General features: G+C 34.8%; 2 protein-coding genes across 5 annotated transcripts; both read left to right on the forward strand.

Annotated features, from left to right (window-relative positions):
- Positions 1-1,683: 1,683 nt before the first annotated feature.
- LOC145633009 (uncharacterized) lies at positions 1,684-4,910 on the forward strand. Its single transcript, XM_081685321.1, has 5 exons — positions 1,684-2,334; positions 2,488-2,638; positions 2,685-3,742; positions 3,907-4,077; positions 4,230-4,910. Exons 1-5 carry the CDS (start codon positions 1,684-1,686, stop codon positions 4,908-4,910), a joined length of 2,712 nt encoding a protein of 903 aa, XP_081541447.1.
- Positions 4,911-14,342: 9,432 nt separating this feature from the next.
- Positions 14,343-27,350, forward strand: LOC145632169 (uncharacterized). Of its 4 annotated transcripts, XM_081684471.1 has the most exons (11): positions 14,343-14,517; positions 21,041-21,342; positions 21,442-21,652; positions 21,766-22,065; positions 22,155-22,562; positions 24,843-25,112; positions 25,189-25,520; positions 25,627-25,818; positions 25,910-26,067; positions 26,123-26,204; positions 26,878-27,350. In XM_081684471.1, exons 6-10 carry the CDS (start codon positions 24,900-24,902, stop codon positions 26,194-26,196), a joined length of 969 nt encoding a protein of 322 aa, XP_081540597.1. In that variant the 5' UTR covers positions 14,343-14,517; positions 21,041-21,342; positions 21,442-21,652; positions 21,766-22,065; positions 22,155-22,562; positions 24,843-24,899; the 3' UTR covers positions 26,197-26,204; positions 26,878-27,350. The 4 variants fall into 4 exon arrangements, 3 of the variants coding, with proteins under 3 accessions (XP_081540597.1, XP_081540599.1, XP_081540598.1); XM_081684473.1 differs by having other exon boundaries at positions 21,041-21,652; positions 26,141-26,204; XM_081684472.1 differs by having other exon boundaries at positions 21,041-21,652; positions 22,155-22,332.
- The last annotated feature ends 94 nt before the right edge of the window (positions 27,351-27,444 follow it).

The raw sequence follows: 27,444 nt of genomic DNA on the forward strand, positions 1-27,444 counted from the left end.
TTCAAACGAAGTTTTTTTAATTGAACTAATGTCAAATGCATTCAATGATGCTAATTGAATCAAGTTATATTCAAACGCATTCAAACAAATCTTTTTTAATCAAATGAAAGTTAAACACATTCAAATAAAGTTTTTTGAATCAAATAAAAGTCAAACACATTCAAATAAAGCTTTTTGAATCAAATGAAATTCAAATGCATTCAACGAAGCTAATTCAATCAAATAAAAGTTAAACACATTAAACAAAGCTTTTTGATTCAAATGAAAGTCAAACCTATTCAAACTAAGCTTTTTAAATTGAATAAAAGTCAAATGTATGCAACGAAGCTGATTAAATGAAACGAAGTCAAACACAAGCAAACAAAGGTTTTGGAATCAAATGAAAGTCAAACATATTCAAACAATGCTTTTTGAATCGAATGAAAGCTAAATGCATTCAACGATGCTAATTCAATCAAATAAAAGTGAAACACATTAAAACAAAGCTTTTTAAATCAAATGAAAGTCATTTACATTCGAACAAAGCTTTTAGAATCAATGAAAGTCAAATGCATTCGAAGAAGCTAATAGAATCAGATGAAAGTCACACACAATCAAACAAAGCTTTTTGAATCAAATGAAAGTAAAACACATTCAAACAAATCTTTTGAATCTAAGAAAATTCAAACACTTTCAAACAAAGCTTTTTGAGTTGAACGAATGTCAAATGCATTTAATGAAGCAAATTGAGTTAAATGAAATTCAAACATATTCAAACAAATCTATTTTAATAAAAGGAAAATTAAACACATTCAAATAAAGCTTTTTGAATCAAATGAAATTCTAACACATCAAAATAAAGCTTTTTCAATCAAATGAAAGTCAAACACAGTTAAACAAAGCTTTTTTAAACGAATGAAAATCAAATGCATTTAACGAATCTAATTCAATCCAATAAATGTCAAACACATAAAACAAAGCCTTTTGAATCAAATGAAAGTCAAAAACATTCAAATAAAGCTTTTTAGAACGAATGGAAGTCAAATGTATTAGACGAAGCTAATTAAATCAAATGAACTCAAACACAATCAAACAAAGCTTTTTGAATCAAATGAGGTTAAACACATTCAAACAAAGCTTTTTTAATCAAATGAAAGTTAAAATCATTTAAACAAAACATTTTGAATCGAACGAAAGTCAAATGCATTCAACGAAGCTATTTGAATCAAATGAAATTGAAAGTGTAGAGAGAGAAAGCCTCAAGAACTAGAGAGAGAAAGTTGAAAATCCGATTGAAACCCACAAATTTGATCTTCGATTTTCAGCCCGATTTCAATGGCAAAAAGGAAGAAGGGTAAGGGAAGCAAGAGTTCAAGCTCAAAATTGAAGAAAAAGCAAAAAGCAAAGCAGAGTTCTGGACCCAAAACAAGGAATTATACGAAGAGGAAACAGTAGAGCATTGCCACTGAGGACGTTTTGGTTAAAAGATGGCTTGATGAAGTAATGGAGAACACCACACAGGTGAAGGAGATGACGGAGGAGGAGCGTGGTGAGCATTAGCATGAGTTTAACAATTAGCTCCAGGTAATTCATTCCTCAGCTTTCGCCATTAATCATGAGCTTCGAACTGATGAATGCTTTGATAGTGTATTTAATAAGGACAATCCTACTCCTATTTTGATGCTTAAACACTCTAATTGTACAATGAATGCGTTTTCCCCAATTTCTGAGAACCCCGAGTTGTGTTCCCCTGTTTTTCGTTCTCCGAATTCTGTTGATATTGCTCGATTGAATTGGAGGGAAAGCCTGTTTGGTGTGACTAGGGATGAGGGGGTAGACCTATCTAGTGGAGGTAAGAACTTGGATAGGGGTTCCTGTGATAAGGGTAATGGTGACAAGGTCCAAATTACCTTCGAGGATGTTCAACCTGAGATTGAAATCTGGAACTCGGCGATTGTTTGCCATATTATTGGTACTAAACCACCTTTATCTGTTGTGAATGGTTTTGCTAGAAGGATGTGGGGAAGATATGGGATTGATAAGGTCTCTTTAATGGCAAATGGGGTGATCCTGGTTCGATTTCGGACTATTGAGGCGAGGGATAGAGTATTGGGGGCTGGACCTGTTTGGTTTGATAATAAACCAGTGATATTGAAACAATGGATGGCTGGAATGGACCTTGATGCTGAGCCTGTGGATTTGGTGCCTATTTGGGTTAGATTGCCTAGATTGAAATTGAAATATTGGGGGCAAAAGAAACTAATGAAATTGGCTTCTATGGTAGGGAATCCTATCAAGACTGATAAGGCAACAACCACCAAGGAAAGATTGGAGTATGCTAGAATAATGATAGAGGTGAAGTTTAATGTTAATCTACCAGATAGCATTGAGTTTCTTGATGAATATGGAAATACAATAAAACAAGCTCTGTAGTATGAGTGGAGGCCTATGATCTGTAAGGTGTGTGGTGGGATTGCGAATATTGATGTTTAATGTCCTAATCACAAGGTGAAGGAGATAAATAAGGTAAAAATACAGCCTGAGAAAGTCCAGAACAAGGATAGACAGAAGAAAATCTTGAAACCAGTTCAGAAGCCTGTTTCTCAGAATTTCAACAGTAGGACTGATAATTTGAATGGTTTTCAGCAGGAAGATGATGGTAATCAGAAACTTCAAAGTTTGAAACCTGGTGTTGTTTTGATTAGTAGTAGTGGAAATAGATTCAGTGTATTGGAGGAGGGGGAATGCTCCCATTCTCTACATGGATAAACTTGGTTTCTGGAATGTTAGAGGTCTTAATAAGGCAAGTAAGCTCTGTGATGTCTTATGGTTCATTAGACATCATGGTGTTGGTCTTTTTGGACTTCTTGAAACTAAGGTGAAGGCTGAGAAGTTTGGTGTAGTGTTTAATAGATTGGAAAGTGACTGGTTAGTGTGTGCTAATTACTCTCATCATAAGGGTGGTAGAATTTGGGTTATTTGGCTGCCTCAGGTGTTTGATGTGTCTATTGTTAAATGTGAAGAACAGTTAATCCATTTACAGGTTCTTCATAAGGGAACAGGTAATAGTTTTTTCTGCACAATGGTCTATGGGTTGAATGAGGTTGCTGCTAGGCATAAGCTTTGGGAGCAAATAACTGAGATTGGTGCTTGTATGAACAGGCCTTGGGTTCTTTGTGGGGATTTTAACAACATCTTGAATCTTAATGATAGAATTGGCAGTCCTATTTCTTTGAATGAAGTGGAACCCTTTAGAGCTTGCCTAAGACAGAACAACCTCTCTAATTGGGCTGCTGGGGGAATGTTTTACACTTGGTGTAATAAGCAGGCTGGCTGTGATAGAGTATGTACTAAAATTGACAGAATCATTGTGAATTGTGTGTGGATGGATAGATTTCCAGACATGCAAGCTACTTTTTTCCCTGAAGGATTAATGGATCATTACCCTTGTGTTATTAACATGTTTGATTCTGGAACTCAAGTTAAGAAACCTTTTAGGTTTGTTAATATTTGGGTGGAATCTCGTGAGTTTCTTGTAGCTGTTAAAGAGGCCTGGGAGATTAATGTTGATGGTACATTAATGTTCCAGTGTGTTAGGAAGTTGAAAGAGATGAAAAAAGTGTTGAAAAGTTTAAAAATGGTGAATTTCTCCTGTATTGAAACTAAGGATGCTGTAGCTGAGAAGACTTTGATGGAAATCCAAGTGAAACTCCAAGCTGAGCCTGATAATGAGAGTCTGATTGAATTGGAAAAGGAAGCTAGAGTGAGATATGCTAAAACTCACCCGGATAGATACAATTTTTAGAAGCAAAAAGCTAAGGTTCATTGGCTTAAAGATGGTGATATGAATTCTGCTTTCTTCCATGCTGTTATTAGGAAGAGAAGACTTCATAATAACATCTATTCCATTGTTAACAATGTGGGGAGGTGACTGCTGATACTAAGGAAGTGTGTGAGGCTTTCTTGGAGTATTACCAAGGGCTCCTTGGAACTGAAGCTTCAATGCAGGGCAACATTCATTCTGCAGTCATAGCTGAAGGTAGCAGGTTATCTGATGAGCAAGGTTTGGCTATTTGTAGAGCCTTTTCTGAGAATGATGTTAAGTCTGCTTTATGAAGTATTGATGATGATAAGGCTCCTGGTCCTGATGGGTTTTCTAGCAAGTTTTTCAAAGCTGCTTGGCTATTATAAGTAATGATGTTACCAAGGCTGTTCTGGATTTTTTCAATTCTGGTAAGTTGCTTAAACAGGTCAATTCCACTACTTGGACTTTGATCTCAAAGATTGAACATGCAAATAAGGTTACTCAATTCAGGCCTATAGCTTGTTGTAATGTGGTGTATAAGATCATTTCTAAAATGATCTGTTCTAGATTGAAGGAGGTGTTGCCTGATTTAATTGATGATTGTCAAGGGGCCTTTGTTTCTGGAAGATCTATTCTGGATAATATCCTTATTTGTCAAGACATGTTGAAGGCTTATAAAAATAAAAGGAAGCCCCCTAGGTGTACCATTAAAGTGGATCTCAGGAAAGATTATGATTCTGTGAGCTTGGAGTTTATTCAGGGAATGATGTGTTCTTTGAAGTTTCCCACTCAATTCATCTCTTGGGTTATGCAATGTGTTACTACTCCTACCTTTTCTTTACTACTTAATGGTGGATCTTATAGTTTTTGTAAAGGGAAAAAGGGAATAAGGCAAGGTGATCCTATGTCTCCCCTCTTATTTGTTATTGTAATGGAGTATCTGTCCAGATTGCTGAAGAAAGTTGGGAAGAAGAAGAGATTTAAATATCATCACAGGTGTAAGGAGCTTGGTTTAAATTACTTGATTTTTGAACATGATTTGATGTTGTTTTCTTATGAGAATAATGATTCTGTCAAGCTCCTGATCAAGGCTCTTAAAACCTTTGAAGCTAGATCTGGTTTGTAGGCTAATCTTGAGAAAACTGCAATTTACTTTGGCAATGTTCAGCATCCTGTCCAAGATAGCATTCTGTGCCATTCTGGATTTTTTTTTTTTTTTTTTTTTGGTAAATAAAGAATTTTATTACCAAAAGTAAAGAGTTACTACCCATAAAAGTAGCAACTACAAGAAATGAAAGTGCAGTACATGCCCTCTGGGCTAAAGAAGCAACAAAACCAAAGCCCGAAGGCAATACAAAGATAACAACTTCGGAATCTCTAACTCCCAAAGGGAGAGGAAACCAAAGCTACATCCAAAAGTGGGTAAAAAAAACCCATACATCCAAAGATAACAAATAAGGTGAGTATAATAAAGCATCAGCTTAGCTTGAAAGCATACACCATCCGCCAGCATCATCATAAAAACAGCTTGATAACAACACCACAATCAGCCTGTCAGGACAGAACAACAACATGCATGCAGTACAAACCAGGACAAAAGATCGCAGCCATGAACCATCATCTAGCAGCACAAACATAAGGAGGCTCAAGCAAGACAAAAAATAAGATGCCAAAACAAAGGTAGATCAACAGCTATCACAATGGAAGAGGGAAAAGAAGGAGTCCTGGGAGAAACAGCAAACAAGGTAGCAATAGGAATACCACCCACCATACAATCCAGGCCATCAACTAGCACCTCATGCTAGAAGACAGCACTAAAAATAAGGCCTCAACCTACTACCCACCAAGAAAGCTAGAATAACCAAGACTCACCCATAACAACCAACTTCCACCATGCCAAGACAACAACAGATAATACACCACCACCAGCATCACCATAAAAAAGAAGCTTGATAACAACCCCATAGTCAGCCTGCCAGGACAGAACAATAGCATACATGCAGTACAAACCAGAACAAAAGATCGTAGCTATGAGCCATCAGCCAGCAGCACAAACACAAGGAAGCTCAAGAACACATAATAGCATAAGATGCCTGGACAGAGATAGATCACCAACCACCACAACAGAAGAGGCAAAAGAAGGAGCCCGGGCAAAAGCAAGACCCAAGGTAGAAAGAGGGATACCACCCACCATACAATCCAAGCCATCAACTAGCACCTCATGCTAGGAGACAGCACTAAAAATGGGGCCTCATCCCACTACATACCAAGGCAAGCTAGAATGACCAAGACTCACCATGACAGCCAACCTCCACCAAATAAAACAAAGAAAAACACCCTCAACCAGCATCACCATAAAATCAGCTTGGTAATAACCCCATAGTCAGCATGCCAGGACAGAACAAAAGCATACATGCAATACAAACCAGGACAAAGGATCGTAGCCATGAACCATCAGCCAGCATCATAACCACAAGGAGGCTCAAGCAAAGCATAAAAGCATAAGATGCCGAGGAAAGGATAGATCAAAAACTACCACAAAAGAAGAGGCATAAAAAGAAGTCCAGACAGAAGCAAGAAACAAGGTAGCAATAGGAAGATCACCCACCATACAACACAAGCCATCAACTAGCACCTCATGCCAGGAGACAGCACTAACAAAAACGGGCCTCAACCCACTACACACCAAGCAAGCTACCAAGACCCAGACTTAACCATGACAACCAACCTCCAACAACTATCCACCATCAATAGACATAATCATAAAATGATAGCTGAATAACAACCCAGAAACCAGCCTGCTAGGACAGCAGCACGGCAAGCATACAATACAAAACAGGACAAAGGATCGCTACCATGAACCATCAACCAACAACACTAATCACTAGGAAGCCTAAGCTGAAAAAGTAATACACTATATCTAGACAGTAGATACAACCAAAGAAGCAAATCCCATTTTGCCATTCTGGATTTGTGAAGGGTGAAATGCCTTTTAGGTACTTGGGGATTCCTTTGAATGCCAAGTATTTTAAAATTATGGATTATGATAGTTTGATAGATAAGATGTTGGTTAGATTACACTGCTGGAGTAGTAGGAATCTTTCATATGCAGCTAGGGTCACCCTTATTAATGCAGTGTTAATGAGTCTGCATACTTATTGGGCTCAATGTGTTTTACTTCCCAAATCAGTCATTGATAGGATTAACCAGCTTTACAGAGCTTTCTTATGAAGTGGTAATGCTGTTCTTTCTACAACTCCACCAATTGCCTGGGATTGGTATTGCAGACCTAAGAAGGCAGGTGGTCTTGGAATTAGAGACTGCAGGAAGTGGAACAAAGCTGCTCTGGGTATTTATGTTTGGAAAATAGCCAAGAAAACTGACTCTCTCTGAGTGAAATGCGTACAGTTAGTTTACATTAAAGGTGAAAATTGGTGGGATTATGTTCCAAAGAAAGGTGAAAATTTGAGGCATGGTTTTGCTTCTAAGGGATGGCTGAATAACAAGTACAAAATCAGGGATGGGTATAACTGGTTGCAAGGTGATTTGGATAAGGTTCAATGGTGTAAACGGGTTTGGAATTCCTTTAATATCCCAAAACACACCTTTATTGTATGACTTGCTGTTTTGGGAAGACTTAAAACTAGAGATAAGCTATTCCAATATGGGGTGAGTAATAGCAGTGACTGCTTGCTTTGTGGTGATGCTGTGGAAACTTGCAGTCATCTTTTCTTCTCCTACAATTTTACCAGGAAGGTACTAAAGGCTGTTTCACATTGGATTTATTTTGATAAAAATCAGGTAGACATCCTTCACAACTGGAAATTATGGAAATCTGAGGGTAGGAACCATGTTCAGAAGAATTTGATCTTGGCTAGTTTGGTTGATGTTGTTTACAGTATTTGGCTTGCTAGGAATAATGCTCTCTGGCATAGTGCTGTGCTCAGACCAGAGTTCATTGCTAAGGTCATTAGAAGGGAGGTGGTGACTAGGTGTCAGCAGCTAATCAATCATACTTGGACAATTGCTGACTGTAAATGGCTTCATCATCTTAGAAATAGTGTCTAGTTGTTTCTTGATAGTCTTTTTTCTGTATGCTGGACTGTATTGGCAGGTTTTGTTCATTGTGTATCTTGTGCAGATCTTGGTTCCCCTGCGCCCTTCCTAGAAGGTACCAGGGGTCTTTGAACCTGGTTTCTGATTCTTGTGTGTCCTGGTACCCTTCATAGAAGGTGAACAGGATACCCTTGAGTCTGTTGGGGGTGGTGTGCCTTACTTGTAAGGCTTGTGTAGTTTAGTGTTTCCTGGTTTGACAGATTGTAATTTCTTGTACATTTGTACAAGTTCTGTTTATAATACTTTTCTCACTTTCCAAAAAAAAAAAAAGAATCAAATGAAACTCAAACACATTAAAACAAAGATTTTTGAATCAAATAAAAGTCAAGTAAATTCACACAATTCTTTTTGAATCAAATGAAAGTCAAACCATTTAAACAAAGCTCTTTAAAACGAATGAAGGTCAAATGCATTTAAAGAAGCTAATTAAATCAAATGAAAGTCAAACACATTTAAACAAAGGTTTTTCATTCAAATGAAAGTCAAACACATTCAAACAAACTTTTTGAATGGAATGAAAGTCTATTTTATTCAACGAAGCTAACTAAATTAAATGAAAGTCAAACACATTTAAACAAACCTTTTTCAATTAACTAAAAGTCAAACACATTCAAAGAATGGTTTTTGAATCAAATGAAAGTTAAACACATTTAAACAAAGCTTTTTGAAACAAATGAATGTCAAACACATTCAAACAAAGCTTGTTGAATTGAATGAATCTCAAATGCATTCAACAAAGCAATTCAATCAAATAAAAGTGAAAAAAAATAAAATAAAGCTTTTTGAATAAAATTAAAGTTAAACACATTCAATCAAAACTTTTTGAATCAAATGAAAGTCAAATGCATTCAACGAAGCTAATTGAATCAAATAAAAGTCACACACAATCAAACAATGTTGTTTGAATCAAATGAATGTCAAACAAATTCAAATAAATAATTTGAATCTAAGGAAAGTCAAATACATTCAAACAAAGCTTTGTGAATCAACTAAAAGTCAAACACTTTCAACCAAAGCTTTTTTAATCTAAGGAAAGTCAAACATATTCAAACGAAGCTTTTTTAATTGAACTAATGTCAAATGCATTCAATAATGCTAATTGAATCAAGTTATATTCAAACGCATTCAAACAAATCTTTTTTAATCAAATGAAAGTTAAACACATTCAAATAAAGTTTTTTGAATCAAATAAAAGTCCAACACATTCAAATAAAGCTTTTTGAATCAAATGAAAGTCAAACACATTTAAACAAAGGTTTTTAAATCAAATGAAATTCAAATGAATTCAAAGAAGCTAATTCAATCAAATAAAAGTTAAACACATTAAACAAAGCTTATTAAATCAAATGAAAATCAAACACATTCAAACTAAGCCTTTTAAATCGAATAAAAGTCAAATGTATTCAACGAAGCTAATTAAATGAAACAAAGTCAAACACAAGCAAACAAAGGTTTTTGAATTAAATGAAAGTCAAACATATTCAAACAAAGCTTTTTGAATCGAATGAAAGCAAAATGCATTCAACGTAGCTAATTCAATCAAATAAAAGTGAAACACATTAAAACAAATCTTTTTGAATCAAATGAAAGTCATTTACATTCGAACAAAGCTTTCAGAATCAATGAAAGTCAAATGCATTCGAAGAAGCTAATTGAATCAAATGAAAGTCACACACAATCAAACAAAGCTTTTTTAATCAAGTGAAAGTAAAACACATTCAAACAAATCTTTTGAATATAGGGAAAGTCAAACACTTTCAAACAAAGCTTTTTGAGTTGAACAAATGTCAAATGCATTCAATGAAGCAAATTGAGTCAAATAAAATTCAAACAAATCTTTTATAATCAAATGAAAATTTAACACATTCAAACAAAGCTTTTTGAATCAAATGAAATTCAAACACATCAAAATAAAGCTTTTTCAATCAAAAGAAAGTCAAACACATTTAAACAAAGCTTTTTTAAATGAATGAAATTCAAATGCATTTAACGAATCTAATTCAATCAAATAAATGTCAAACACATAAAACAAAGCCTTTTGAATCAAATGAAAGTCAAAAACATTCAAATAAAGCTTTTTAGAACGAATGGAAGTCAAATTGTAGGGAATATTTCAAGCTTTAATCCCTAGCTTGAACCCACTGTGATCATACACTAAAGTACGTTGGCGTCCAAAGGGAAAGAAGATAGATCAAAAGAGTCGCCAACAAGTTTTAGGAACTTGTAAACCGTTCACGAGGTGAATGTTACACCCCTTAACGATCCAAGAGATCGTCATCTCCATAAGGTCTTGAACCAAATAGGGTTCGGGGATGAAGGTACAAATCCAACCTAAAAGAGATTGAACCTGCCCTAATAATAGGCCTCTACTTTATTCGGATCGTATTCATGTGCGCTTTCTGACTAACATACAATCAATAGGTTTAACCCTAAACCTGTTTAATCTATGTTGGTGAAATATAATGCACAAATAAAACTACTATTGGCGATCACTTGAATTAGAATCAAATTAACCCTAAACAAGATTAATAATTATCTTATTAAGCGTGATTGCAAGTACAAATTCCCTTTAAATATGCATAAAATGTGTGATCAAGCAATAACAATAATAATCAAGAAACATAATAAATAATCATCAAAATAATAATTATAATAATGAATCATAAAAATAATCATAATAATGTTAAAGCATAATAATAGCAAGATCCTAGGCATGATACTAATAAGATTAATAACAAACCCTAGCATGTCACTAAACAATAAAAATCAAAGCTTTAACCCTAACATGATACTAACAATCATAAATATTAGGAAGAACATAGGAAGCATCATACTTTTTCATACTTAATATTAAAGTTACCCTAGCTAGACATGATACTACGAATATCATAATAACAACCTAAGCATGATTTCTATATAATAACATCAATTATCAATTAAAGCACTTACTTGGATGCCTCGTACCTCTTTCTAATAACAAAATACACACGTTAGTAACTTCAAGGAAAATAATAAACAAACAATTAAATTAAATAATTGAAAGAGAGATTTGGGACCAAACCCTCAGAAATTTAAACCTTTCACGTCTAGGGCGAAGGCAATTTCGAATTATGCTAGGTGTATCTAAGTCTAATCAATGCGGAATTTTGTATTTGAGAGAAGGCTAGTTTAGAAAAGAGAGAGAGAGAGTAAGAGAGAATATTAATGAGAGTTGGTGAATCCAAACGAAGTTTTTAGGAGACTAATAGAGAAAATCAGCCAAAAGATAAAACATCAAAAACAGAGTTCTGACGCAAAAAACCAGATTAGCGCCAAACGCTGACCTTAGCGCCAGGCGCCAAGCGTAGCGTTAGGCGCTAACTAAGAAATTGACGTGTTTTCTTATAATCAGATAGAAATTTTTGTACAAGAGGATAAAATCGTATTTTCCTAAAAAACGTTCTTTGATTCTGATTAAAACTCTAAAAAGTCAACAAAAGTCAATTTATCAATGCTAATTGAATTAGGAATGAAAAGAACCTTCTAGAAGAATCTAGAAGACTAAAACCATTCCTAATTGCATTAGGAATGATAAATCCATATTAGGCCCTCCTCTAGACCATTGGGCGGCATATAAGGTTCAAACTAAGCCCAGTTCAATAATTTGGCCAAAACTTCCTCAATATTCATCGGAATTGGGCTTATAATATATCGTTGGAAAGCTCTTTTCAAGCTCCATCCAACTACACTACTATTGGACCCATATCATGGACCAACCAAACTGGATTGGCTATTTTCTTAAAATAGGTTTTCAAAAACAGAGGGAGGAGAAAAGAAATTAAAACTATCCGCAACACTAAACTTTCCACACTTTCACTTCATTCGATTATGATTTGACGTGAAAGGTACTCATCACTGGGTTTGGTTTAGGGGAGAGACAAATGGGTGTCTACAGAAACCCCCACTTTGATTGAGTTTGGAGAGACGCAAGTTTCGAAAACAAAAGTCAAAGTATCGATAGGGACGGAGAATGATTTAAAACGTTCTGCGATCCTAAATCACTCTTGTAACGCCGATACCTGCAAACTAGCGTTAGTTAAACAGATAAAAGAGTTAAGAAACGCGTATCTTACACCGTCAACCACACGTCTCTGAAAGCAATCGATTTGCTGCCGCTTTACTATTTTGATGACCTACTGCCAAGAGATTGTTATCCCGCCTGAAAATTGCTACACATGTAACTGCTTCCAATATTGAAGATTGCTTCTCTTGAAACGACCTTCTTCCGCTTTGATAATATTCCATAAACCAGGGAACACTATCAAAGATTGCTTCACTTGAAACAATCCTCTTCCGCTTTGTGACCATCTTCCACGTCTAAGGGAACATGATCGAAGACAACTTCGCTTGAAATCACCTTCAAATGTTTTTGACAACTTTCCACAATATAGGGAACGCTGTCGAAGATGTCCTCGCTTGAAGGTATCCCCATTTGTTGCGATAATTTTGCAAAGGAAATTACCGAAGATCTCCGCTTGTCGATCTTTAAAAGTTCTCTTGAACTTTGCTTCCGTTATGCCTCTACGTCGCCGCTTTTACTGCTTGAACCTGTATGTCGGTGCCCTTTGCTGAATGAATGAACCAATACGTTGGTGCCTTTTGCAAATGAACCAGTATGTCGGTGCTTTTTGCGATGAGCCAATGCGTAGGCGCTTTAAGCTAAGTGAGACAATCTTTCATCAGGTCGATAACTTTATGCAATCAAGTCGATTACCGAAAATCGTGTCAAATTGCTTAGAGGGGCTAACTGGCATACCAAGGGACCCAAGATATATTGCAAAAGGTTAGAACAACCGTACTGAGTGGTTGAATGTTCTGGCGCCGCTGAAATAACATCAGCGCCAATTAACTGGCTGTAGCGCCAGACGTTGGAGTTAGCGCCAGGCGCCAAGCCTATCTGTTGATGCCAAGGTCTGGCGCTTGGCGCCAGAGTCGGGTTTTCCTTAAATACCCTTCTTTTCCTCATTTTCGCTGCTGCTCGTCGCATTTCTTGCTCGAGAATTCTCAGAACTTCATTTAATTCGTTCTTCACTAGTAGATAAAAATGCTATTTGTAACGCCCTATTAGTAACTTTCGTATATTATGCTAGTTACAGAAGCATCAGTAGTAACCGACTAAGATAATGCCAGTTACAAATTCCATGACATTAGTAACCAACGTAGTAAATGTCAGTTACTAATATGTGGTGTATCTTTATTTGAAGTTTTATTAGTAACTGACTAAAAAATGTCAGTTACAACTGTTCAGTCACAAAAAATTTGACTAAAAAACTTGTAACTACCTTACAAACGCCGGTTACAAATACTTAGTCAAAGAAAGTTTAACCAAAGAGTTTGTAACTAGCTTATAAACGCCAGTTACAAATATTAAGTCAAAAAAAGTTGAACAAAACATTTGTAACTAGCTTAGAAATGCCAGTTACAAATAACAAGTCAAAGAAAAGTTGACCAAAACATTTGTAACTAGCTTACAAACGCCAGTTACAAATAATAAGTCAAAGTAAAAATTTTGTAACTAGCTTACAAACGCTGGTTATAAATAATAAGTCCAACAAGAATTTTTTTTTTTTTTAAACCAACAAATATTAAGTTTCTAGTTTTTTTTTTTTTTTTTTTTTTTTTTTTTTGAAGGAAAGTTTGTAGTTTTATACTTTCTCTTAATTTTATTTATTTTTCATTAAATTTTTTTTTTTGAAAAGTAATTTTCAATTAAATTTTGATTAAAGAAAAAAAAAATTAAGGTAGCTATTACTCAGAATTCGCAATTCAAATTAAAAAACCCTAGCCTCTCTTTCCTCTCTTCTCTCTAAAACCCTAGCCTCCATTGTTGAATTTTGGAGGGGCTTCCATCGATTTTTATCGGTGGAAAGCCCCTATTGTTTGTTTTTGTGTGCTTTTTCTATTGTTTTAGCTTTATAATAATAATTCTTCCTCTTGTAGGAGGAATATTTCTCCCTCGAAAGACAGGGTTTTTCTTCTTCTTTAGGAAGATTTGGCTCCTTCGAAAGACCAGGTTTTTCTTCTCTCTTTTGAGGGAGGATTTGCTTTTTTATTTTATGGATTGCTATAGAGTTGTTTCATGGGTAAAAATTTGTGCGAGATCGAAAAAGAGGTTAATATGTCGATTACAATCTAGCGAATCAGACTGAAATTTTCTGCAGGGCTACAACAGATCGATAGACCCCCTCGCCAATGAAGGCTGTAAATCACAGCGATATGAAAGAGGGTATGAAGAATGCACGATTTGCAACAACGATCGTAGCTTTGCTTATGGAATGTTTTTATTTGATTCAATTATTATGTATTCATTAGATCTAAAATTCTTTGTAGATGTCGTATGACTTTATTTATGAATCAATTTTATTTCAAAAAAAAACTCAGAATTCGCAAAAATAAAAAAAAAAACTAACAAAGTTCTTTGCTCCCCCTTCACGTACTGCTCCTCCTTCCCCCTTCACTGCTCCTCCTTCTCCTTCACCTCTCTTCCTTCTCTTGCGCTGCATCGCACTCCATTAATTGTTGCTTTGGTTTGTTCGAATTTGAGATCAGCTTTAGGGGATTTTTATCAAAGTTTTGAGGTATGTGTTCCTTTTGAATTAGGGTTATTTTACTTTTGAATTAGTGTTTTTACATGTAAATTCGAATTGATTGTTGTTGTTTTCAATTACTTGATTAATTTTTAATGAAATTAGATTATTAAAAAACCAAGGAAATTAGGTTTTGATGAATAATTTCGAACAAAAAAATCAATAAACGCTGATTGTTTGTGAACTGCTTTGTGCAATTGGGGTACATGCATGTCTAATTGGGGTACACTAGCCAATTATGTCTGGCTGATGTTTAATAGATAAAGGTTTAATAGATAAAGCTTCTAATTGGTGTACACTAGCCGAGTATGTCAGGCTTCTGTTTTACTCTTTGAAGCGTGTGTAAAATTTGTGTGTGCAAGTTAATTGAGATTACCGTTACATTGAGAATGCTGCTGTTTTTATTATTGTTATTATTGCATCTATGTTGAACGCTGCTGTGGTTGTTGTTGTGTTGAACGCTATTATTGGCAAGAAAGAAAGGACTAGGATGGGAAATTTGATTCTTATTTGAAGTCATATATGCATGTGGTAGTACACTTAAATTAAGTTATAAGCGATTTTAGTTATAGAACTCTTAAGAAGTTTATATGGATTCCATGAAAATTATGCATTATGCTTCGTTTAGATTATTATCTTAGGCTTTTTGGTTGGTTTTTTTTATTTAATTGTTTGTATGAATCCTACAATCAGGTTGAGCCATTAAGTTATGTGAGAATCCTCAGTTTTATCAATGAGCTGAAGAGTAGAGGGGTAAGTATGATTTTACAATGGTTAAAATCACAATGGTGTAGCAAAATTGATGTATCAAGTTTACTTGTTGAAGTTCTAGAGGGGTTGAGTTTTAGTTCATTCATATCAAACAAAAAAGCTAGTATCATAGTCTAAATCGTTTAATAAAGGTCTATTAAAAATTGTCTTTTGAAAGCACATTTTTATACTAGCATGGTATTTAGTTGCTGCCAAGCTTTAAAATTGGCTGCTGCCAGTAGCCTAGTATCAACTATTCTACTACAATAAGTAACAGCAACTTCACCCCATTTCTATGTCGGTTATAAGTAATAGAGAAAGCGGCCAGCCTAATATGAATTATATTTCAAGTCCCTTTAAGCCGATCAGTTTAAGATGCATAGACCAGTTTAAGATGCACTGGCTGTTGTGGTTGTTGGTGTGTTGTAATTGTAGTTTCTTGTTACTTATCTTGGTCTAATAGTCATGCTAATGTGTGTATCAAGTGGCTTAATTTCATCCTTTTTCTTTGTTGTTCGTTCTTGACATAATATAAAGGCAAAGATTGCAATCAAAATCTGAAACACTACTTTGTATAGTATAGTGAGACATAAAATATCCAATAAGATAATGAGCATATGGTAGAGTTTAGTGAGACATAACTCAGAAATTTATCAGAACTGATTTTGAGAGCTAGAAGTGTTGACATTTATCAGCAAAGTAGGATATATTGCTTTCGCCGCCACTGTTCAGGCTATCACACTTTAACATCAGAAATGATTTCAGAGCTGAAATTCATAACTGATTTCAATCCTAAAACTCAGAATTGATTTCAGTCCTGAAACTCAAAGTTAATTTCAGTGCTAAAATTCAAAACTAATTTCAGAACTGAAATGCAGAATTAATTTCAGAGCTGAAACTCAGAACTGATTTCAGACCTGAAATTCAGAACTGATTTCAGTGCTGAAACTCAGAACTGATTTCAGTGGTAAAATTCAAAACTGATTTCAGAGCTGAAATTCAGAACTGATTTCAGAGCTGAAACTCAGAACTGATTTCAGTGCTGAAATTTAAAACTGATTTCAGAACTGAATTTCAGATCTGAAGTTAAGAACTGAAAATCAATACTCAATCAAAACTGAAATTCAAGACTGAAAATCAGAACTAAAATTAAAGTTTTGGATCCTTTTGAGTTTTGAGTGACGAGATAGTACTTAACAAATTCGCTAATACTTCAACATTCAAGTTCAAATCCACAACTTGGATAGCTGCAAAAATGGAATTGTAATATGCATTAATGAGTATTTCTTTGCTTCTTTTTTTATTTGGTGAATCCACAAATGTTTGTGTCTATGATCCATAGTTAAGTTTGATCAGTGAGATTTCCCACAACCTATCAAATTTATACTTATTCGTAGGTGGATAGGCATTTCTTACAAAGATTACTGATTTGGGTTCTTGTAGTATTTAGAGTTTTACACTTTGCTATGTGGGTTTGAAGTCATTTGTGTTGTACTTATGCATTAGGCTTAGTTGCCACTAGATGCCTGCACTACCTGAAATGTAAACGAAACACGTGTGCCTTTGTTGTGGTGATTGGATATTTGGACATATTATGGAATATTCCCTGCCGGCATGCACTGTTTTCCATTCTGAGCATCTGTTATATACCTCTTTCATCTTAAGGAATTGAAGTCAACAATTAGCATTGTTTGTTAAGCAGAACATCTGCTGGCATGCACTATTTTGCACTAAATAAAGCTTATTCAGAGCTGAAATTCAGAACTGAATTTCAGAGCTGAAATTCGGAACTGAATTTCAAAGCTGAAATTTAGAACTGATTTCAGAGCTAAAATTCAGAACTGGTTTCAGAGCTGAAATTCTAAACTGATAATCAGTACTAAAATGATTCGGATTCAAATTCAAAGCTGAAAATGAGTTAACACACCAATTTTATTCAGTTATTCCAATTGGTTGTATTGATTTAACCAAACTATAGTTCTAGAGAGAAAATGAATTAGTTGTAGCCTGGTAGGCATATATGAAGTGTGCATGCATTTTGTTCATACTTGTGACTTTGACTGTTTTTTGAGGTATTTTTTCTTGTGGGAGTTGATTGATAATATCTGGTTGTTGTTCTATTGTAATTGTCTTTGTTTGTTTCTAATGTACTTGTTCTAATAGTTATATGCTTGCTTTTTCTATAATTTGTAGTAAGAAATGAATCGTGATTGGATGTATGTTAAAAATCAAACTCAACCCGAGTTCTTGAACGGGATTGAGGAATTTTGTAGAACTGCTATTGAACACCAGAGGACTACTTAAGGAGAAACAATCTTTTGCCCTTATCGTGATTGCAACAATGTGAAGAAGTGGAAGGAAATTAGTGTAGTTGAAAACCATTTATTTCGCCGTGGGTTCATGGCAAATTATAACATTTGGTATTGGCACGGTGAGAAAATAATTCCTATAACTAGTAGGTCATCAATCAATGATGCTGATATGTAGAATAGAGAACAATATGATGATAATGAAAGGGATATCGATGATTTTTTCGAGGAGGATCACATTCCTGAGATGATGGATTGTTTGGGTGATCATGTGAATGAAGAATCTCGTATGTTTGAAAATGTGTCAAAGGCCGCCGAGACACCTTTATATCCTTGATGTGTAAAGTACTCTAAGCATTCAGGGGTTTTAACATTATTTAACTTGAAAGAAAAGAACGGTTGGACCGATACAAGTTTCAATTCATTGTTAGAAGCTTTATCAGACATGCTTCCTGAAGGGAATGACATTCCTAAGTCTACCTACTATGCAAAGAAGCTATTGTGTCCCTTAGGTCTTGAGTACACGAAGATCGATGCATGTCCTAATGATTGTGTACTTTTTCGAAATGAGTATGAAAACCTTGATGCTTGTCCAAAGTGCGGTGTTGATCGCTACAAGCGCGAGGGTTCAAACCCCAATCGCAAGAAGTGGCCACCAGCTAAGGTGTTATGGTATCTGCCTATGATACCGAGGTTTAAACGACTTTTTTCTATCAAGAAGGATGCAAAAAACTTGGTGTGGCATGCACAAGAGAGGAAGAAAGATGGGTACATTAGGCATCCCGCTGATTCGAAGCAATGGAAACATATTGATGATACATTTCCGGAGTTTGGTAAAGAGGCTAGGAACCTGAGACTTGCATTAAGTACCGACGGAATGAATCCTTACGGTACCCTTAGCTCTCAACATAGCACATGGCCAGTGCTTTTGTCGATTTATAACTTGCCTCCTTGGCTATGCATGAAACGTAAGTACATCATGTTGTCGCTTCTAATATCAGGTCCCAAACAACCCGGTAATTACATAGATGTCTACTTGGAGCCTCTCTTAGAGGATTTGAGACTGTTGTGGGATAATGGTGTTCCAATGTTCGATGCCCATACAAGTACAAATTTTACTTTGCGGGCCATGATTTTTTGCACTGTAAGTGATTTCCCGGCTTATGGGAACTTGTCTGGGTACAAAGTCAGAGGGAAAAAACCATGCCCCATCCTTGAGGACAAAATGGAACCAACACACCTGAAGAATTTTGGAAAGGATGTTTATATGCATACTAGACAACTGCTTCGTCGAGATCACCCTTATCGTAAGAAAAAAGCTAAATTCAATGGGTTCCCAGAGAAACAATGGTTGCGTGAGCCACTTAGTGGTATAGAGTTGTGGAAGAGAATCAAAGATGTTGAGACAATTTTCGGGAAAGGTTGTAAACCTACCTCTATTACGGGTCTTTGGAAAAAGTTGTCTACATTTTGGACTCTTCCTTCTTTGAAACACTTGTATGTTAGACTTTGTCTTGATGTTATGCATATTGAAAAAAATGTATGTGATTCGATCATCGGGACATTATTAAATATACCTAACAAGACAAAGGATACTAAAGATGTCCGGAAAGACATGAAGCTTGCAAATATTCGACCAAAGTTATGGCCCGTGGAAAATGACGAAACAAAAAAGACATTTTTGCCTCGAGCTTGCTACACAATGTCTAGAGAGGAGAAAAAAATATTTTATGAGTGTTTGTACGGCATCAAAGTACCTACAGGGTATTCGTCGAACATTAAGCCTCTAGTTTAAATGGTCGATAAGAGATTAATTGGTATGAAATCCCATGATTGCCATGTCATGATGCAAGTGATGTTGCCTATTGCACTTCGAGGTCTTTTGCCAAAACATGTTAGGCACACTATTGTTAAACTTTGCCTATTTTTTAATGTCATATGTAACAAGGTGATTGATCCAGAAAAACTTGATGAAATGCAAACTGATGTTGTAGAAACATTATGCGAATTTGAGATGTATTTTCCTCCTTCATTTTTTGACATAATGGTTCATTTGGTTGTCCATCTAGTACGAGAAATCAAGGAATGTGGCCCGGTTTTTATAAGATGGATGTACCCTTATAAGAGACACATGGGAACTTTGAAAGAAAAGGCGACCAACAAAGCACATCTAGAAGGTAGTATTGTTGGAGGTATTATTGCAGAGGAGGCTAGTAACTTTTGTTCTGTGTTCTTAACTTGGGCTAAAGAAATTGGAGTTCCAACAACTCGTTATGAAGGAAGACTTCAAGGGCAAGGGACGATTAGTCTTCAGTTTGTGAAGTCTCCATCAGATAGAATCCAGAAAGCTCATCGTTATGTTCTTCAAAACCTTTCAGAAGTACATCCTTATATAAAAACTCATCTCAATTATTTGAAAAGAATGAATCCAAGAATAAGTACATATGCTTTGATGCAAAAACATAATCATTCTTTTGTGGAATGGTTTCAAAACCAAGTGAAGTGTGAATTAGGGCAACAGAATAATATGTATCTGATACGATCAGATCGCTTGCACGGGATATTGTTTCTATACTAGTCGTCAAGATGATAAGAGTGTAGATCAAAATAGTGGTGTCATGGTTGTCGCATCTTCTACGGAATACTCAAGCTCTAAGGATGCTAGGCATATTAATGCAACACAGTCATACTATGGGGTCATTCAAGAGATATGGGAGATGAATTATGTTGATTTTGTAGTTCCAGTTTTTCGATGCAGGTGGGCTGACAACCGGCGAGGCAAAAAGATAGATGAACTATTTGGTTTTACTTTAGTGGATTCAAGTCGATTTGTTGATGGAGAGGAGCCCTTTATTTTAGCTTCACAAGCAAAACAAATTTTCTATATAAGGGATAACATTGATCATAACTGGTAGGTTGTTGTTCAAGGCAAGAGAAGAATTGTTGGTGTCGAAAATGTTGTCGATGAGGAAGAGTATGACCTATTTGATGATACACCGCCTCTATCTATTGGGGTTCAACCCCTAAGAGAGGGGGAAGACATTGTCACTGATGAAGAGTATGCCCATGAGGAGGGAGAATATGTTGATACATAGGCTTCATTTTTTATCAATCTGTAGTTCTTTTTAATTCTTCGATTAATTTGTAACTATAATGATAGACAATAATGTTAGAATACTATAAAACCTCCAGTTTCACTTGGATTTTAGTCTTTTGAGCTTTGACATATTAAATGGAATTTTACATAGTTCTTATATATGCAGCACAAGTTGACTGTTTTAATTGGTATTACAACTTCCGGAATCGAAAAATAATTTTTCTGTAGGTTGCTTTTATTATTTATATTTCTTGCTTTGTTACTTACTTGTAGATAGAAACCTTTTATAATCTGTAAAAATATAGCTATGTTCATGTGATATTTAATTCTATCAGTTTTTGTCTTTTGTTTTATGCAGGCACTTCTATATCAAGAAGAATAAATATGGCCATTCAACGAAGTCAAGAGCAAACTTCCTCAAGCCAAGATGTTGCTTTGCAAGCCACATCATCTAAGAAGAGGAGTAGGGGGCCATCAAAAGCAATACAATCAAGTAAACCTATGGTGCTTGAATTTAATGATTTTGACTTGTCTACTGGTGAATGGGAACCCGTTTATCGAAAACAAATTGGTGCATGTGCTAAGAGATTAGACATCACTGTGAATGAGTATGCAAAAATAGATAAAGTGGATCGGGAAAATATATGGGAGGAGACAAAGGTATAAACTATTCACTTACTAGTTAGTCATGTTGCTTTTCAAAGTATTAGTTCACTTTTTTTTTAATCCACAACGAATGTTCCACATTGAGGATCCAAGTGGAGAAAGGCAAAAAAGGTTTCATACTATTGTGGCTTCGCGATTCAGCTGTCACAAGTCGAATTTAAGGGCACGATTCATCACTTTTAAAAACCCATACCCGGCCACTTCTCCTGAAGCAAATATGAAGCCATGGGAAGTGTATGAAGGTTACTTTACAGAGGAGAAATGGAAGAGATTCGAAATATATAGTAAATCAGCAGAATTCAAGGTAACTACATATTCACATGCACTGTTAATTAATCAAACAAAAACTGATTGTGAAGAATATGATAATGTTTAACTCTCTTTTCTTTTCTTTTTTTTTTTAAAACAAAAAAACAGGAAAAGAGTGAAAAGGGGAAAGAAAATGCAAAGCTAAACAAATGTTGCCATCACTTGGGTCGAAACAGTTTTCAAAGAGCTCGGACAATTTGGAATAAGCAAAAGAGACTTGAAAATAGATTTCCTGCTTTGTCAGAATCTTCAACTACTGGTAACACTTCCCAGAGCAGTACATCAACTGGTTCTATTTTTAATCGTCGAGCTCTTGAGTGGGTTTTAGCTCATGAAAAGCGGTTTCCAGATGGAACATGGGGCATCGACCCAAAAGATACGGAGACTATTCGAATTGCCAATATAGTTGTATGTCATAGTTTATCAAAACGCAGAAATCTACTGGCATTACAGATTTCTGGTCATCTAATTAACTTTTTCTATGTTTTTTCAAACAGGAAGAGAACTTGGAAAAACAAGCAAAGGAATCTGAGGAAGGAGAGTGTAAACAATCAGAGCGAGGCGTTGATGCCCTTACTTTGGCATTTGGGAAAAAGGACCATCGTGGATTTGTGAAATGACTTGGTGGATGTGGGATTGGTGTCGGCTATAGAAAATCATTTGGCCCGGTAAAAGGTAAAAACATTTCTAAAAGTGGTTGCTCATTACAAGAACTATATGAATTTAAAGAGAACTTAACTCGGGAATTTGAAGAAAAATTAAAGGAAGGCATTGCAGCAGCTGTAAATTCTTATCTTTCTGACTTCATACTACACATGACTGTTAATGATTTGGAAGTAAATGATGCTCAACCTTCCTTATCTAACTGAACCAATCCAACGGAGCTAAGTCCTCGCTTGTTAGAGGTAAACCTTCATTTGACTGAGATTGAACTCTTAATTATTATGACATGAGATGAATGCAGAATTGAGAATCAGAATGAATTCAAAGTCTAAATTCATAACTAAATGCAGAATTGATAATCAAAACGGAATTCAAAGCCAAATTTCAGAACTGAATTCAGAACTAAATATCAGAATTGAATTCAGAGCCAACTTTCAGAACTGAATTCAGAGCTGAAAAATCAGACCTGAATTCAGAACTGAAAATCAGACCTGAATTCAGAGCTGAAAATTAGACCTAAATTCAGAATTGAAAATCTGAACTGAATTCAGAATTGAAAATCAGACCTGAATTCAGAGCTGAAAATCAGACCTGAATTCAGAGCTGAAAAACAGACTTGAATTCAGAGCTGAAAATCAGACCTGAATTTAGAATTGAATTCAGCACTGAAAATCAAATTTGAATTCAGAGCTGAATTTCAGAACGTAATTCAGAGCTGAATTTCAGAACTGAATTCAGAACTGAAAATCAGAACAGAATTCAGAACTGAGTTAGGATGGATAGTTTGTTCAGCGTTGTTTAGTCTTCTTAATTTTAGGTTTGTGGATTTGGTTGGTATTGCTTGTAGAATTTGCTGTTGGAGAGGTATTGTATAGTCTTCTTAATTTTAGGTATGTGGAGTTATATGTTGTGAATCCTGGTATAGACTCACCCCTCAACTCAAGCGATGAAACAGTAACACTTATTTTTGTCTTGTTGTTACTGTCATATAGCTGCTCTGTCCTGTATCGCTGATTTGTGTGCTGATTTGTGCCTTCGCGTTTCAAAAACATGGTGTTTTTGTCTAGGGTTTATGAAAGGGGCTCAGGTGCAGCCCCTTTAGAAGGCCATGATATTTATCAATTACTGTTTCTGATATGAGTGTATAGACTTCGTTTGATATTAATCATAATCATATGCTCCATGAAGTTCGTTGAAGTTGTTCTTAGCCAATGCACTTTAAATCAAGGGTCTAACCTAATGATGGTATTGCTATTTCCATGGGAAATGTATGTACCATAATCCCACATGCCCAATGGCCCTTATGCAAAAAGCTTCAATTGAGGCACTGCATTACTTTTGATTCTCATTATATATTTATATGTATATCACCCAAACCTATCATCCCTTTTTTCCTAGAAACAAAAATATTGCATTGCTCTTTCTATCCTCAAACAGTCAATTTTTGTCTCCAAAATTATTAAGAAAGATACATTGTAGTTCTCATATTGTTTTGAGCATATTTCCTCATTTTAATCAAATAATAGTGATGGGTGCTTGATGTTTGACATCCTTACTATACTTCATTTGCACCTGACACATAGATGTTTAAATAAAATATTAGTTTTAGTGTTTGACACTTGGACTTGTACCTTTATCTAACAAGAGTACTTGAGCCAGAATTACTGTGGTAAGCTACTTTAGAATATACCATGATCAGTGAACATTCTTTTTCATTGAGGTTCCATATTCATTGCTTCTGATGTTATAATCTGTATTTTGTACAATTAATGGCTGAATCATTATAATTTAGCTGGTTCATAGTTAGATCTCGAGTTTTTTTTACAGGAGTATGTAATTCAAATAATTTGGAACGGGATTCCTGATGGCTTATTTTTTTTTTTAAATTCTCTTGGAGTTAAAAATAAGAAAACTAAAAGAGCCAAAGAATGGTTGCTTCAACATAAAAAAAAATTTTATTTCTCCATGTCTGTAATAGCAAAAATGCTCAGCCTCCACGTACTAATTTAGTCATAAAATTATTTGCCCGCTCTTTGGGATTTTGAAATATTAGGAAAATATGATATGGAGAAGGCTGAATCAATGTTTCAAAGTGAAAAATCTCAAACAGTGGACAATAGAATGGAAGATTAGGATTCTTTGAGGCTTGATGCTAATGGGATGTGTCTTTACTTTCATGTATTCATTAGTTCTAGTTCTTATATTCCTTGGAATCTCAGGGTCTTAGATAGTTATAGTGTACGTGACATTTAGTCTATTGGCATAATTATAATCTGGAAGCCTTATTATGTCCCTTGACACACATATTTATTAAACATGTAGACATATAGAACTAATCGGTCTTATTGCTTATATAAAATGTTTCTAATTTATGAAAAGGATAATATCATTCATAAATTTTATTAATCTTATTTTTTTTACATCAGTGCTTTAAAATATAAACACTGTATTCAGCTTTTGAATATTAGTTGTTAACTGTAGATTATGCTTTCATGTTTCTTACGACATGATCAATTATGTAGGTCCCAACTAAATTTCGTCTTGCTTTAGTTGATGAGTTCAGTGGGAACTCAGTGATTATGGCCGATGGAACGGCAGAACCTTGTCCTAGTGGAGTGATTCATAACAAGAAAATGAACCGTGACATCTATATAGTTAGTGTTGACCATGTTTACAGTGATTATTCTCACCTAAATCTCTTAGAAGACTCTAATGACGGTATCACCAAGTTGAGTGAGGCAAAAGGTTATTTTTTAGGGTGGCCGGCAGATTTAGTCTTCTTTACTGATGAGGTAATTCATTGATATGCTATGTAATGGTCTAAGATATTTGTAACTAAATTATATTAATATTTATCTTTTCTTAAAGGTTATGACTTTGGAAAAAATGACGGATAATGAATTGGTGCAAACCAAAGAGAAAGTTGATAGTTGCGGACCTATCAACTCAGAGCATTCAACTATTAAAGGCAAAGGCATAACTATTCCGGAAAATATTGTTGAGAGTCTTGGTGAACAATGTTCTATGTTGTATTATTGCATGACTTCAGGAAGTGGATATTATGATACTATGACAATTCCATTGAAGGCTCCACTGTTTTATCAAAAGGAAGACACACAAATTTATGTTACTAGTGATAATGTCTCTGAATTACTACGAGGAGCATGGGCTAATATTTCATTAATCCATGTCTACATATTGTAAATACTAACATTCATTTAAGTTATTTGAATTTGTTTTACTATGAAATATATTTTATTAGATCCATTTATTATACTAATTATTTATTTTTTCTGTAAAATGAAGGTACTTAATTGAAGAGCATATCTCATTATTTCAGAAGACTAAAATCAAGTTCTTGTGCTCCCAAAAAATTTCTACAGCTGAAATCAAGAAAGATTTCTTTGAAGTCCAAATGTATTTGAAAAATGCTTTTCTTACTGAATTAAGGAAAAAGGATGCACAATGCAAATTCATTTTGGCTCCATATATGGAATCGTATGTACTACTGATCCTTGAAATCTTTACTTTTTCATAATTTTATTATTTTAATTATGTGAATAATACAAACAAGTTTATTAAAATGTAGGAATCATTGGATACTCTTTGTGATTGATTTGCGTATGAGTGTTGTGTATGAGTTTGATTCTGTTATTCAATCACCTCCGAACGCTCGAAACTCAGAGTTGTCCAAAGTAATGAAGATGTTACTACACAACATTCCTAGTACTACGTATTCATATGCATGTGAGTAGATTTATTTTTCTTTCGTTTAATCTAATGATTTTTATGATTTTTTTAGACCTTACAATGTATACAGGTCACACCTTAAAGGAAATGCTTTCAAAACGAGTAAGCCACAATTACTACACATAAGAATGGAGGTAAGAGTATAATTTTTGCTTTTTCGTTCTAATATCAGAAACAGTAATTGATAAATATCATGGCCTTCTAAAGGGGCTGCACCTGAGCCCCTATCATAAACCCTAGACAAAAACACAATGTTTTTGAAACGCAAAGGCACATATCAGCACACAAATCAGCGATATAGGACAGAGAAGCTATATGACAGTAACAACAAGACAAAATTGAGTGTTACTGTTACATTGCTTGAGTTGAGGGGTGAGTCTATACCAGGATTCACATCATATAACTCCACAGACCTAAAATTAAGAAGACTATACAATACCACTCTAACATCAAATTCTACAACCAATACCAACCAACTCCACAAACCTAAAATTAAGAAGACTAAACAACGCTGAACAAACTATCCATCCTAACTCAGTTATGAATTCTGTTATGTATATGTCCTATTTTTGTTTTGAGATATTTAGGACAATGACATGGCTTTCGCATTTTAGTTAAAGTCATGTTCAAGAAATCAAGTTAGTTCTTTGCTTGTTTATAAACCAAAACAATTGTGTTTAAGGTTTAGTAATTTTACCTAATGTCTAAACGGTTGTAAAGATCATTGCGATGATTTTATTCTCAAAGTTGATTTTAAACATCAAATATTTTCTTTGTTCTTATCAATCTTTGATTTTGGTCTTGCAGGTGGTTTGTTTACCATCCCTAAGCCAATGAGAACAAGTTCGAGTCATGAAGAAGTCGAATCTTAGTTCTTTCCTTTCGGAAATAGCTATGTATATACGTGTATTATCCAAGCGATTATTGAGAATCTGAAAATTTATTTATTTGAGAAAATGAAACAAAAATTCAGAGAGAGAATTTTGAAAACTATTTTTTGTTAGAAACATATTATTTCGAACTAGAATTCAAAATTTGAAAAGGGCCCAATAATTTAAATGAAAATTTGTTTTGAAAAACAATTTTTTTCATAGTAGCCAAAATACATAATCACATTATTTTCAAAACTGGACCCAAAATGGAAAGAAAAGTCTACCTCGTAATTGAGCGTGACTTTTTTGTCCAAGATTGATGAAGGTAAGTTGTAATTTGCAACTTATTTCAACAAAGATATGACAATGTGAGCGAACTTTTGTATATCTGATTTTGTTTATGTTTTATTCTTTTTAGTGTTTGTCATCATTGTCATATTTTTCTAATTGAAAGTGGAGTTCTTCCAATAAAAAGATGGCGTAGTTTGAAAATGAATATTTA

The sequence above is a fragment of the Chenopodium album genome, chromosome 5 (genome assembly GCF_948465745.1).
Source record: "Chenopodium album chromosome 5, dcCheAlbu1.1, whole genome shotgun sequence".
Classification (NCBI taxonomy): Eukaryota; Viridiplantae; Streptophyta; class Magnoliopsida; order Caryophyllales; family Amaranthaceae; genus Chenopodium; species Chenopodium album.

What these genes read in the sequence shown, in the direction of transcription:
- LOC145632169 (XM_081684472.1), top strand. Translation starts at nt 24,900, where the DNA reads ATGGCCGATGGAACGGCAGAACCTTGTCCTAGTGGAGTGATTCATAAC. An exon ending in TTGGCTCCATATATGGAATC is followed by an intron (nt 25,819 to 25,909) that starts GTATGTACTACT and finishes ATTAAAATGTAG; the next exon opens with GAATCATTGGATACTCTTTG. An exon ending in TACTACGTATTCATATGCAT is followed by an intron (nt 26,068 to 26,122) that starts GTGAGTAGATTT and finishes TGATTTTTTTAG; the next exon opens with ACCTTACAATGTATACAGGT.
- LOC145633009 (XM_081685321.1), top strand. Translation starts at nt 1,684, where the DNA reads ATGAATGCGTTTTCCCCAATTTCTGAGAACCCCGAGTTGTGTTCCCCT. An exon ending in AATTGGAAAAGGAAGCTAGA is followed by an intron (nt 3,743 to 3,906) that starts GTGAGATATGCT and finishes CAATGTGGGGAG; the next exon opens with GTGACTGCTGATACTAAGGA. An exon ending in GAGCCTTTTCTGAGAATGAT is followed by an intron (nt 4,078 to 4,229) that starts GTTAAGTCTGCT and finishes TTGCTTAAACAG; the next exon opens with GTCAATTCCACTACTTGGAC.